Source organism: Artibeus jamaicensis, unplaced genomic scaffold, assembly GCF_021234435.1.
Source record: "Artibeus jamaicensis isolate MK-2021 breed Jamaican fruit bat unplaced genomic scaffold, CSHL_Jam_final scaffold_1964, whole genome shotgun sequence".
Lineage (NCBI taxonomy): Eukaryota > Metazoa > Chordata > Mammalia > Chiroptera > Phyllostomidae > Artibeus > Artibeus jamaicensis.
In genome coordinates this window covers 26,755,694-26,770,545 of record NW_026522030.1, presented here as the reverse complement: position 1 = coordinate 26,770,545, position 14,852 = coordinate 26,755,694, and the positions used below count along the sequence as shown (strand labels likewise).

Genomic DNA, 14,852 nt, shown 5'->3' with positions numbered 1-14,852 from the left:
AGAGCGAAATGTCAGAGTTTCTGCTTCCAGGCTCCGTTCTCAGGCAGCAGAGCTCAGAGCCAGGCCTATCAAACCTGATCGGTGGCCCTGGGCCAACTGACAACCAGCAACACATTCACAAGTTGAAAGTGCACTTGGGAATTCTTGCCCACCAGGTCTCCTGGTTCCCATGGCAGGTGAAGTGAAAAGGAGGGACAGAGCATCCCCAACCCAGGAAAAAAGATCAGGGCCTTGCTCTGCCAGCCAAGATGGTTAAAGTACAGTGCCAGTCAGACAGGCCTGGAAGCAGGTCCGGGACCTCTGCCCAGGAAAGGGATGTTGCCAGGGGGGAAGCAGGCCCCCACCCTGAGACTAACAGAATCACAATCGAATGGGCTGGGCTCTGCAATGAAGGGGCATTCAAAAATTTTTTCATCATTAGAGGAGGGGGTAGTTGTGGCAGTCCCAGCAGCAGCTACTATTTATCGATGGTCCATGTGCCTGGCAGAACTAAACACGGCACGGCAGGTGTTACCAATCACATTTACAGTTGAAAAAATAAAGGTTAAACTCAAAAACTGCAAATTCTTTGTTCCAAGCTACACTGCTAGGAAGTGACAGAGTCAAGGTTCAGACCCAAGCCTGCTCACTTCCAAAGCCCACACTCATTAACACTGGGACAAGCAAAGCATGCCTGAGTACTAGCCCCCTACCGTTCACCGTTGAGAAGGCTGGGGCCAAAGATTCATCCAAGATCTCAAAACTGGCTCAAAACTGGTTCAGTTCTGTTTTTGCCTTTGACTCCATCTACTAACTGACACCTTCACACATGAGTGTGATAAACAGCCTGTGTGCAAAAGAACTAATTAATGTCTTGAGCTATTCCTTTATAGAGATCCATGACTGCACTAAAGGATCTTCAATCTTGTGCTGCTTCCGAGTAAGACTTATCGAGCTGGCTCTAAAAGCCCGTGTGTTGGGTGTTCTCCTCTGCTACCCACTCCTTACATGTGTCTGTGGATCAGTGGCAATCAACCCCACCTAGTGTTCTTCTGCCGCCTTTTTACTGATGGCTGAGCCCTCTGTATCTGGCCCCTCACCATCTCCCTATCTATTTCATTCACTACCCTCTGCTCCAGCTCTGTATAACTTTTTATCTTCTCAATGTGTGCCTTCCACATCCCATACTGGTCCTTTACTCAGAATGTCCTTCCTCCACCTGAAAGAACCTTCCTTCTACCTCCCAGCTTTCCCTACAGCGAGACTCATCCCCTCCCCTGGACTTCTCTTTAGCATTTTATTTGCATTTCCATTTTTGTCTCTATCACAAACTACAAATCTCCTGGCACAAGAACCATGCCTTATCAATTTGATCCAGTCATTCTTTTTCAAATGCCTGGAGTCGTTAGGAAATACAAAGATAAATAGAACCTAGTTCCTACCCTCAAAGAGATCAGATCTAATATAGATATAAAAATCTACAATAAAAGAATGTCATGCTATATCTTGTTTTGGCTTTGTTTCAAGACTCTATCTACTAACGCCCTTATTTGCAAGACAATAGTCATTCAAAATAATTAAATGTTTCTCAATTATTATTTGACAGGAACCAGATGATTTTATTAAGAGAATAATGGAAAAGTCCCAAAAGCTTAGGCTCCAAAACAGTTTATCAGTTTCTCAAAAAGTTAAATGTAGAGTTACCCTATGATCCAGAAATACACTCCTAAGAATAAACCTAAGAGAACTGTCCAAAGAAAAAATCTTTATGAATACTCACAGCAACATTATTCATAATGCTTAAAAAAGGAACCCAAATGTCCATCAACTGATGAATGAATAAACAAAATGTAATATATCTAAACAGTGGAATAATTATTCAGCCATAAGCAATGAAGTACTGACACATGCTACAACATGAATAAGCCTTGAAAACTTCACTTAAGTGAAAGAAATCACATACAGAAGAGCACATAAGTTTATAATTTCAGATGAAACATGCAGAATAGGTAAATCCATACACACAGAAAGTAAATTAGTAGTTGCCAAGGTCTTGGGAGAGGGGTAGATGGAGCAACTGTGGTGAGTCACTTCCTCTGGGGTTCATAAAAGTGTTCTGAAATTAGACAGTAGTAATGGTTGCATGACTTCATGAATTAAACTAAAAACCACTGAATTATACTTTAAAGGGATGCATTTATAGTATGTATTATCTCAATTTTCAAATAATTTTTTAAAAACAAAACCAAAAAATGTATGCAGACTCCAACTGAAAATGGAGAAGATCAATCCCTTTGTATTTCCCTTTCTGAGCTCTCATGGAGATAGAGAGGTCTAGACATGCTGATTTTTCAAAGTCCACTGGGCACCTTTTTTACCAGTCCCCAAGCACCACTGGGGGCACACAGATGCCTTGAGATGGCGATGACTATGGAAAAAAGTCTATTGATAGGCATCACCATTTCCTGTCATTGCTAGAAGCACAACATTTTGTGGATCATCTCATCCAAGGGTTTTCAAATTATGCTCCTAATAGAATTTGCCCAGGGCTGACAGGTTTCCTGGGACATGGACTCTCAGTGCTAAACCTGGGAAAGTCCCAGGCAAACTGGGACAACTGGTCACCCAAGCTCCTGAAGAAATGGATGAACAGTCTCCTGTCCCCAGGCCTAACTCTGGTCCCCACCAACAACCACAGGCTTCTCTATTTTTTTTTACATGAGCTTTGCCTACACTTCTGTTTAAAACAAAAAGACTTCTGTGGCTGAAGAGGTTTGTAAATCATCACCTAAGACATCATTCTCCTAAAGGTCTTCATCAGCCAAAGCCCAGGAGTTCAGAGACTCATTTTCAGGGAAGTGAGTCTAGTGAGTAAGACAGAATCTTGTAGGATTTGGAGAAACAGAGACTGAGAAAAATCCGCCTGGATAAGCTCTGGGGGTTGGCCATGCTGATACCCTGAAGGCTGGACTAGGTTCTTGACTGTGTCCATCATCACCACCATCACCGCTCTTCCAATGAGCAAGTGTGTCTCAAAGAGGAGGTGCCAGAACTCAGCAAAAAGATCCTAAATTTGAACCCCTGTGGAACCTGACAGCTTTATGCATGGTTTCTGAAACCCTGTCCAGGCAGCACTGACTTTCTACCATCCTAGGCTCTGATGGCACTGCACCCATAAAACTTTGGCTCTCATCTCTATATACTGAAGGCCTCTTACTATGAACATATGTGGCTCCCTGCCAGAGGTTTCTGTTTTTGGTTGTGAGTATATATTTGACCCAAGCCAAGGTAGGCCAGAAGTACCAGAGAGTATCAACTCCACCTCCAAAGTGGCCCTCAACCAAATTAAATGAGGAATTGGTATATAAACAGCCCAGCCTCTTTGCTGAACTCTGAGGCACATTCTGCCATCCCCCAGAGCTCCTCTGCAGAGCTGAACCCAGCTGCCCACAGTAGTGACCTGCTCAACAGCGCCCCCTACATGGCTCCTTTCCCCCATCTCCCTCCCCCACTCCCCAATTGGTATGTTCAGTGATCGCCTCCCAAAGAAACCACTTGCACTAAACTCTTCTCAAGGTCTGCTTCTGAGGAGGGCAGCCAACCAAATACAGATCCTGTGACATGTTGACTGGAAATAGCAATGACAACACACACACACAGGGCAATTCCATGGGAAACACCCAACAGGGAGCTCAGGACTTCCTTGACCTAACAGTAGTAGGGAGTCACCCTGAACAAAGAGCCAAATTCATAATTTATTTAAAAAAATAAAAAGGACTATTTTCAAAAAATGAACATATAGAGCTGTCTGCAAAACATAAAAGGGTTCCATGGGTGTTCTCAAAAACCTATGATTAAATAAATAAAAGCTACTTACTTATAAAAGGCCTGGTTCTCCACCCCACATTTCCAAAGATGTTTGCAGGCAGCTGGTGTTGAAGTATGAAATGCCAACATGGCTTTTTTCTAATAAATAACAAGAAAGGGCAGGTGAAACAGAGTTGATGCTTTTCATCTTTTTCCTTCAGGTATCTACCTATTTGTATCCTGACACCTACCAAACAGATTTGAAGTAACTTGTGTATTACTATGTTCTTAAAAGTGTTTTTAAAATGGTATTTCCCCCTACCCACCGACTCACCTCACCCTTTGAAAATATCACTACACTAATCTATCTAGGCCCTCTCTCTGATTTAAAAAAAAAGTAACCTCACAATCAACTCCGCAGGCACTGCCTGATCTCAATCATACTTGGGCTAGTTTAAAAACTTTCTTGCCAACGTTGAATAATTACTGTTTGAACTGAAAACTGGGGTCGAGAGATTGTGCAGACTTCCAGACCCCGCTCTGAGATTCCAAGTTTCAGTAATGCCCTCCTCCCAAATGTGTTCACTGGTGAACCCAACCTACATTTGGTAACTCCTTTATTTTAAGATTCTTGGTTCTTATAGATTCTGTTTATAAAAGTCTACCCATCACTGGTTGGTATCTAGCTTGGTAAGTATCCTTTGTATGTTTCCTAAATCTGTATTTTGGTAAATTACAGAGGTAGGGGAAGTCCCATTTGCTAAATCCCAAGCCTATCCCAGTCTATTTTTTACACAGGGGTATTCACTCAGCATTGTTCACTAACTTTATTCTTAAATGTGCAAGCTCAGTGTTTATTTGCTTACCTCTCAAGTATTCTCAAGCATATAGCTTCCATTATCACTGAAAACTTTAAGGTCATGGTCTTTGAGGCCTACAAGGCTAAATGCACATTTTATGCTTAAATCTCTCTCAGAGGCACACATGTACACACGTGCTCTCACACACACAATGACAGAGAGTTAGAAAAGCAGCATCTGACCTCTTTCTGAGTGCCAATCACATAAAATGTCTTCCCTTCAAACTTCAGTTTGCAGACATCTGGCCTAAGGAAAAAAATACCTTTGGGTGAGAGGAAAAAGTGAGTGGCAACTAACCGAGGAACCTGGCTTTCCCACAGGAACGCAGCTGACTCGCTCATGCCAAGTGGGCTGCGCTGAAACAAGATACCATCTTATCATCAGTGAAGGCCAAGTGAGCAGTGAAAAGCCCCTGAGTGAACTACACAGCAACTTTCTTCCCAAGAGAGGATCCACAGGCAGCTCAACTATTCAGTCCACTTTTTTACATTTAAGCTGCACCTTTCTTTTAAGGAGTGGTAGAGGTCTCATGAACCTTAACGACCAAAACAAGAATTTTCAGCCCAGGGAGAATGTGGTGGTTTCAGATTCAGTCAGTGAAATGATGTGGGTTCACAACATCTGTTCTCCCATCCTTTCACATTCATCTCTGAGAAGCACACACATCACACTGTGAAATTTCATTCCTGCTCTCCCTGTTCATAGAATATTTCATTAGATATTGAGATGCTCAGAATTGTGAGGACAGCTGGATGAATGGACATCTTAAGAAGCTGCTTGATTAAAATCTGTCTGAAATGCAGACACGAAGTCACCTTCTTGGTGAGAAAATATGTGTGAAGGGGGGAATTCTATTTTTATTCCTTTGATCTAATTCCTCTGATACTGATGATGTGTGCCTCTGTGCTTTTCCTAGTAAATAAAGAACAGTGCAGTCACAATAAGTTGTCTTAATCTAGGTAGAGGATTTGCAAGAATGACAAAGTGCAATGGATAATTAAAAACAAACAAAAAAATCTAAGGATTAATGTGAGAAGACAATTTGTTTTAGTAACAATACATGACTATGAGAAATGCATGTGCCTAATCAGAGGCTGGGAAGGTTAGAGTTGGCATCAGCAGCCCAGCATGAACACTGAAACAAATGGTCAGATTGTCCTTCTCAGCTCTTCACTGTACCCAAGAAGAAAGTGAGGTCCAAGGAGGGAGAGACTTGCAATTAGTCTGCACTTGAGATGTATCCAGTTCTAACCGAACTCAAGCAATTCAAAACCTGAGGATCTATCACTCTTCAGGACCCCAATGCCTTTTATAGCCCTAGGATGGGATGGAGGAAGTCCTCAAATTACCCATGCTCCCCAAAGTCAGCAGGGAATGTGTTCTGGAATGGAGTTGAAAGGCAATTACAGACAGGCCAAAGAAGATATTTAGAGAAACTGGGCATTTTAGAAAGAGAGGGCTGATCATGAAAAAGACCAGAAAGTGGAGGGAGAGGAGTGGACATTTGCTGACTAACGCTAATCTAGTGGAGAAGGTTTGAAAGGAAGGGAGGTGAGAGGAGAATGCTAAGAAGGTAGGGAGAGCTCCTTGATAATGAGGTGATAAAAGAAATCCTGAAGCTATAGAACCATGAGACTGAGGTTCAGGTAAGTGCCCAAATAGCATTTCCAGCTCAGGAGTGAGGATGGATACCCACTAGCCCATCAAGAAGAACTTCAGATTCAAGCACGTAAGCCAAAGGAGTGAATCCCCGACTCAGTGAGACACAACAGGGCTGACAAACCTGTCAGGGACTCTCAGAGAGAAAAGTGAATCGGCTGAAGGTAGGAACAAGACTACGCCTTTCCAATAACCCATCACACGTACAATGTTCAGCCTTATTCTCTCTTTACCAAAACCATGTTTGCTCCTTGATTGAACGGAGTGGCTACTGCAGGTCACCATCCTCCCTCTTCTTTACTGACACAATCTAGGCTTTATTCCTCCTCAGGGTCATGTCTTCATACAGATCATGCTCTTTCCAATCCCAAGAGGATGAATCTTGATTCCACCACCCAGTCAGGAGTTCCTGTTCTTCTCAGAAGGGTTGTGACCCCATCCTGCCCAAACAAATACACAGGAAGTCTCCCACAAGGCTTCTGAAAAGGTTATGCTTGCTTTAACAGCAGACACATGGAAGGGCTGCTCTCCTCCAGGCTCTAGGTGTTGCTGTGTGAAGATATAAACGCCAGAGTTGCAACATGACCATACCATTTTATGAGCCTGGGGATGAAGGGGACCACCCTATAATGGCAAATAAGAAAACAGAGAGACCTACATCCTACACAGTGTTGTTGGACAGTTCAGTTAAAGGATTATGGAGCTGTTTGAGCTCTGTAACTTCTGCTGTGTGAGATGATCAGCCCTCTTACTGGTAAGGCACTGTGAGCAGACATTACTGTTATTTTGACCAAAAGCATCTTCCCTGATATACCGGATAACAAAAAATAAGTCTGCAGCCAGGGTTCAACAGAATAGACTGAAGTGAATGGGAGAAACTGGGTCCTGTTGCTCAAGGAAACGGGCACCTTTACTTTCCCTGACCGCCACTCCCACCCCTGCTCCCCGGTCACCCTCTGGTGAGAGCAGACGCTACTGGTGAGAAAACACTAGACACTTTGTTTTTTGGAAGCAGAGTCCCTGAGCTCAGAACACACCCCAGGTCTCCTGAGTTCACTACTCAGCTAGACAAATCTGATTCCCTCCTAAGAGAGGGCAACCTAGATCGGGTTTCATTTATAGATAATAGGTCCCTTCATAATGAAGTTCCAAAGCAAAGAAATGAATACCAGGCATCCTACCTGATATCTCAAGAAAAATCAAACAAACAAACAAAAAAAACAAGTGAAAGGTGGGAAAAGAACAAGATTAAGAAAAATGATGAGCCAGTTTTCAAAAAAAAAGTACTCACCATTTTATCAAATGGATTCTCTTATTTCCCTGAAATACCACAAAGCCTGCAGCAGTGAATCCCAAAAATGTTGTTGTACCTGTTGAATCCTGAAAAATAAAATAAAATGAAAACATATTTGGATTGAGGACTATAAAGTAAATGGTAAGTGGTATGCTTATTCATTCTCACCCTGGGTTAATGTCAGGTTAATTCTAATGATTGCAGCAATAAACTAAATTTCTGAGGTGGGACCTCTAAGGATAGTACTTCCAAAGTCTGGGCAAAGTCCAGGAATGTATAGCTTTTCCTCTGAGGACAGAACTTCTTCTCCTCTCCAAGAATCTCCTGGGAAAGTCCAGATTAGTCATAAACCACTATGCCAACCTCCAAATGTCTTCTTGGGCCACCCGAGTCCTCATATTGGCCCTATAATGTGGACAAACCATTCCTAGTTGTCGTTAACCCTACAACCAAAATGCTATGATACTAATGCCCTGAGCATCTACTGTAGCTTGATTCAATCCCACACAGAATTCCTGGCAATTCTAATGTAAAGATATGCCCAGGAATGCCTACTTTGCTTCCACCCTCGACCCAGAAAACTAAGCATTTCATTCATAAGGCAGAGGAACAACAATAACAATTTAGTCAGTCTCCAAGTAATAAATAAACAGAGAGGCTCAGATTTGTAGATAAAATCTAGTTCATTAAATGGACTAATTTTATTTATACCATGACTAGGAAGAGGCATCTGGCAAATGTTGGGGCAGACCGCAAGATGCATGTACCAGCAGAGACAACTACCTCCGGCTCTCACCTCATGTACACATTGGAATCACCTGGAGCATGTGGTCTGCTTCCCAAAAGACACTGATGGAACAGGACAGCAAGAGTTTAGGAAGCTCCCCACTTGCCTGTAGCGAGGAACCTAAGCTGACAGCTATGAGAATGGGACTTGACCAAATACAACTATCTGTTCCCACCTGGGTAAAGAAATGTTCTGCCATGACTCAAGAACTAACTTTAAAAGACCACCTGATATAAATGCTTAGTTCAGAATACAGGTGAGTGCTGGCTGATGTGTAGTTAGTTTAAGACATGGGAAGGAAAAAACTTTTCATAAAACAGTTCCGGAATATGTGTGCATGAACATCGCCTTTTGAACCTGTATAAAAGGTGGACCTGCCAGATGCATCCCCAGTGATTCTGAATCGGTAGTTTGGGGGTAGGGCCCAGGTGGTTCTGATACAAATGGCCAGATTTCATGCTTGAAAGAAACACTGTAAAAATAATGTGAGTAAAGGAAAAACAAATACTCCTAATGTCAAAAAATAATCTTAAATCTTTCTTTTCTTCCACTTTCCCATCTTTTCAGACTGCAATCTTGCCAGCAACGGCCTTGAAAATAAATGTTAGGACCCTGTAACTTCTTGGGGATAAAACCACCCCTGATGGATGAGTGAATCCATGCATGTTAATTTAGTAATATGTGGCTATTACATAGCAATTAGCAAGCAATTGGCTGACTCCAGTGGAGAGAACCAACTACCAAAACATGAGACTGCAGCCCACTATTGTCCCTTCCAATGAGGGACAGTGAGGCAGGCAGTGGAAGTATCCTTGGAGGGATCTGCCGGGCATAGACAACAATGAACTCCTGCAGGGCAAAACAATCCTTAAATGTCTACCTGCTGTGAGAAGCAATTACCTTGCACGGGTGGGGGTCCACCCCATAGGTTTCCAAAGTGTGAGCTTTCAGGAGTAAGTTAAATTCAGCAACCGGTGGGCTCTGGCCTCTACAACATCACACAAGAAAAGGGAGAGAGTTAATATGGAAAATGAGAGACACGGAGTCCCTTCATTCAATAAAATGTGATATCCTAAACTAAATAAAGAGAGAAATCCCTGCACAAATAGAAATCATCATGCTTCACCATGAGGAGCCTGTTGCCAAGGAATCTGAGCTCCTGTTCCCTGGCTGAGTGTCCATAATAAACCCGCAAGTACTGGAGGACTCCAGCGACCCATATGCTTAATCAAGGTTATCAAGTTACCAATGAGTAGGCCCTTGGAAATGTAATCTTACTATGAAATAAAACACAGCATCTGTTCTTTCCAACTTATTTTAAAGATTACCCAGGGGCAATGACATTCCTTCTTGCTCAGGAAAGGAAGTGGGCAACCCTGTCGCCCCATCAACAAGCCTAGAGAGCCATCCAGGTTGGAACAAACTGCCAACCATTCCACTGGAAAGCCCTGGATTTTGAAAGGAAATCTCAGCCACAAGTCTTAGCACTGTCCTCCTGGGTGGTAAACAAGGTCTTGGCCTCAAGAGGGGGAGAGGACTACAAATATAGATGGCCGTGAAAAGCCCTTTGGGGGCTAACTTCCAAACCAGGACTGCGCAGCATTTCAAAGACTCCACTTTGGCTTACATAAACATCCCACAGTATTCTAGAGGATCTGAACTACTCCCCAAGGGTAAATATATAACCCTAACAACCAAGAAGAGATTGCTAAGGAAACAGCAGGAATTCACTTTTATTTTTAAAGGTAAAACTATATTGCAATATTAAACCTATTTCCACCTAAGCTTCTCCCCAAAGAGAGATTTCCTCCACTACCCCCTCAAGACAGCTAAGAGTCATCATCATGCCTCTCCATCAAAACAGTGCCCCAATTTCCTTCTTGCTAAAGCCTTTCAAGATGTTCTCTCTAGTCCAAGTACGCTGAAATGTCACTGTGATATATCTAAGGAGCATCTTTATTTATTCATCATGACCAGTGCTGTGAAGGCACTTTTAATCCAACAACTCGTATCTTTCTTTGGCCATTTCTTTGATTCTTTGCTTCCCTTCTCAACTTCCTTCTTTACTCCCAATCGCTCTCTCTCTCTCTTTTCTCTTTTGAGAGGCCCTAGCAGGTCTATCCTAGGTCTATTCTTCATGCCTTTCAACCTTTGTTTCGTTTTTTAAGTATCTTTCTTTTTGTACTATGTTCTGAATTATTTCTTAATTCAACCTTCCAGCTTGCTAATTTATTCTTCATCAGTATGTATCCTGTTTTTCATCCCATGTATGAGTTTTTAACTATCAATTATTTTATTTTCAATGTAACAACTAGAGAAATAACTCAGTTTATTGTGCTTTAATTTATTGCACTTCACAGATACTGTGTGGGTTTTTTGGGGGGTTGTTTTTTTTCTTTTACAAATCAAAGGTTTTTGGCAACCCCACATCAAGCAAGTCTGTGGGCACACTTTGTCCAGTAGTATTTGCTCACTTTGTGTGTTTGGGTCACATTTTGGTAGTTCTTGCAATATTTCAAACTTTTTCATTATTATTGTACTGGCTACAGTGATCTGTGATAATGGGTGTTTGATGTTACCATTTTAATTGTTCTGGGGCACCATGAACTGCATCCATATTAGAAGGTGAACTTAATAAATATGTGTGTTCTGGATATTCCCCTGTCTATCTCCCTCTCTCTCAGCTCCCCTATTCCCTGAAACACAGAAATATTGAAATTAAGTGGACAACCCTAAAATGACCTCTAAAATCCAAGTGAAAGAATCAGTTGATGCGGCAAACTTCGCTGTCATTTAAAGGAATCGTCATGGCCACCCTAACCATCAGCAACCGTCACCCCGGTCAGCCAGTGGTCATCAACTCTCCACCAGCATTTTTTAGTAAATATATTATTTTTAATTAAGTATGTACATTTTTGAGACACAATACTATTTCACACTTAATGGACTATAGTATAATGTAATATACTTACTATACATATACATGATTTTGATACACACTGGGAAACCAAAAAATTTATGTGACTTGCTCTTACTCACTTGCAGTAATCTGGAACCAAACCCAGAATACCTCCACGGTATGCCTATATCTGGCTCTTGAAATAGTTGCTTGTTTTTATTTTATGAAAAAAACTTTTTTTACTTCTCTTACATCCACTTTTAAAGTTCGACCTTGTTTGCTCCATTAATGCTACTTTCTTGGTAATGGTGCTTTTGGTTTGCTAAGTCAGAGTTTCTCATTCATTAAATTGATGTTCCTTCCCTTAAGTGTTTGGTGATTCTTGGTTGGACAGTCACCTATATACCTGACGTTATTCATTGAAGGAACAGCCTCCCAAGGTTGTAGGGAAGGACAGAATGTGCCATGTGTGAAGTGCATGTCAGTAATTTAAGGCTGAAAGTTTCAGTTCTTTCTAGGTCTTTTCCACACACCGGGTACCCCCAGATCAAGCCTGGAAGCAGAGGAAGGGGTCAAAGCTGCCCGACTGCTCCAAAACCAATTGCCCACTCACCATGATGGCCAACCTGTGTACCTGCTGCCTGAAGCACCCAGAACCACTCCTCTCCTCCTATGCATGTGTTTGCCCTGTATTTCCTGTTTCCTGTCTTCCAGAGATACCTCAGGACTTCTGACCCTAAGATGGTATTCTTTCCTGTATCCACTGTCTAATACTTTTTCTATTATCCATAGGGACTTGGAAAAGGAAGGGAAGGTAGCCACATATACTAAGCTTTTACTTTTAATGGAAGAGAGAATTTTTAAATTCATCCTTTACAGATATATATTTCTCAGGAATTAACTCAAGACCCTGCTTTAGGAAGATGAAGTTTTTCTAAAGCCTTTTCAGGATTTTTTCTTTAGTCTTCATGTTCTGAAGTTTCACTGATATATAAAGGGAACATCTTTATTTCAGTAGTTGCTGGTAAGTGTAGGCTGGGGCAACCCTAGCAAACAAACTACCACTTCCTAAAAAAGCTGAAGTTGTGCAAACTCTATGGCTCAGCAAATTCCATACCTCGGTTGATACCCATGAGGATATTCAAGAACCCATATGAATTTGTAATAGAAAAAACCGAGAAACCAACCTAAATGTCTATTACCAGGAGAATGGATATATAAAATATGACCCATTCATGTGACATAAAATTAGTTACACAGAGGTAAAAATGAAGACCTAAATTATGGCTATATTTATCAATGTGGAAGAATCACAAAAATATAATGTTGATGAGAAAAACTGCGATATAAGAATAAAGTATGATTCCATTTATATGATCAAAAATAGGCAAAAACAAAGCAATGCTTTACTTAGTGATATATATAAAGTACATTTATAAAAGCAAAAGAAGAGAGTGAATAACTTAGTTCAGAATAATGTAGAAAAGGGAGGAAGGTGCTCTGTGGGTGGGGAGCACAGGAGAGACTTCAAAGCATCTGGTAACCTTCCAATTCATTAGCAGAGTTAGGGATCCTGGGTGGTTTTTCAGCTATTATTTAAATTGTACATATAGTATATATACTATTTTATATAGTCTTTTCTATTTTATATATTTTACAGTGATTAAAAAAACAATTGGCTTTTTAAAAATATTTTATTTATTTATTTTTAGAGAGGGAGGGGAAGGGAAGGAGAAAGAGTGGGAGAGAAACCTCAATGTGCAGTTGCCTCCCATGTGTCCCCCACTGGGGACCTGGCCCACAATCCAGGCATGTGCCCTGACTTGGAATCGAACTGGCGACTCTTTGCTTCACAGGCCCATGCTCAATCCACTGAGCTACACCAGCTAGGGGACAATTGGCTTTTAAATAAAAGAATTATTGGATGAAATATTATACAATCTATAAGCACCACTGAACCAAACTGAATTGGTCAGGAATATAATATACATGTGGAGCTATCTTTTACTAAATCCTACTGTTTCAAGAAATGTATAATTTTTTTCTATTACCAAGCAATACATCTTTTCTCACTTACTATTTATAAAGGAGGAATTCTTATTCTCATTTTATAGATGTAGATTCCGACACTCAAAGAGTGAAAGTAAGGCTACTCTGCTCATATGTGCAGAAGCCACATGCGAGTGCAAGTCTGCCTGGTTCCAAACACGTCCTAGTGCCTGCACCACCCCCACCACCAATCAGACATGGTCAGGAGCCACCTGCCTGTGCTTCTGGATGCATGGCAGAGCATTTCAGTATCAGGTCTTATAGAAAGCCCTTCTCATAATCTAAACATTGCAATTTATCACTGATGGGTAGCAATCCACCTCAGATGACTGGTATTTACACCTGACTGGAGAGCTGTGATGTCTCCATTTTAATCTAGGTCAGAGATCCCCAAACCAAAGCCTGCATCTGCAGGCAAATCCTGACTGCCACTTCACTGTGTACAGCCCTCGAGCTAAAATGGTTCATCATTTTTCAGTGCTTTAATACAAATGCAGAAGAGCATCTCATGACCCATGAAAATTATGACATTCAAATTTGTGTCAATAAGTTTTCATTGGAACACAGCCGTGCCCATTCATTCACAGAATGTCTAACAGTGCTGTCATGCTACAATGGCAAAACTGAGTGGTGAGAACAGGCACCCTATGTCCTGCAAAACCTGAAATGTTTACTAAATGACCTAGTACAGAAAAAGTTAGCTGGACCCTGATCCAGGAACTGAACACAGGAATAGGAAATGAAGCTGTGTCTCTTTGATTGCATAAAGTCAATAGGAAAATAGTACCAACCTCCAAGATCTGATGTAAAGAGTAGGCAGTTAACAGATACAAAGCAGCTGGAGTAGAGCCTGGCACAGAACATGTGTTCTCTTGTTAGCCCTGCATGTGACTGATAGAAATATAGCCCTGGGGGGAAATGTCAGGAAGCATGTCAAGATTTCTATAGCAAAGCAACAGCCCCTCTTTAAACTAAAAGTCCTCAAATTGTTATTGTTTGCTTTGGGTTTTACTGCAGATCTCCAATGGCTAGATGTTTAAGAGATTTAATCTAAGAGGTCACATACAGAGAAAGGCTAACTACAAAAGTTCAGAACCAGTGAAGGAAAGGTGGGGACTAGTGGCATTAGAAACCCTTGCGCCCCCCACACTCACTAAGGAAGAAACCATGGAATGATCAGGTTTTCAGGAAAATACTAAGATTTATCAAATGGAAATACTTTGTTTTATTCCCTTGAATCCCTCACTGGACATTTGTTTCTGGCAAAAATCTCTTGGGTAATGAAAAATAATGATTTTCTAATGTTTTAATCTTGCATTAGGAACTGTTCAAAGGTTAATAGTGTCCCTAATGAGACATTTAGAAATAAAAATACAGTGATTAGTTGAATTCCTTTTTAAGACTTAACAATTCTCCAAAGGTATGCTCCTGTGATAAATTAAGTGAGGTCAAGTAATTATGTATTTAACTACACAGTTCCCTTCCGCTCATCTTGAGTACTTTTTGCCAAAGGGAAGC

The 14,852-nt window shown here is 41.3% G+C and overlaps 1 protein-coding gene across 7 annotated transcripts in view; it reads right to left on the bottom strand.

The window, feature by feature from the left end:
* FRMD3 (FERM domain containing 3) overlaps positions 1 to 14,852 on the bottom strand; it is a 267,673-nt gene that overhangs the window by 59,791 nt on the left and 193,030 nt on the right. For all 7 annotated transcript variants that reach the window (XM_037153808.2, XM_037153807.2, XM_037153810.2 and 4 more), the window contains 4 exons: positions 9,287 to 9,374; positions 7,597 to 7,685; positions 4,829 to 4,892; positions 3,857 to 3,945 (listed from right to left, as the gene is read on the bottom strand). In XM_037153808.2, coding sequence (XP_037009703.2) covers positions 3,857 to 3,945; positions 4,829 to 4,892; positions 7,597 to 7,685; positions 9,287 to 9,374 — 330 coding nt within the window. The remainder of the gene's footprint in view (positions 1 to 3,856; positions 3,946 to 4,828; positions 4,893 to 7,596; positions 7,686 to 9,286; positions 9,375 to 14,852) is intronic.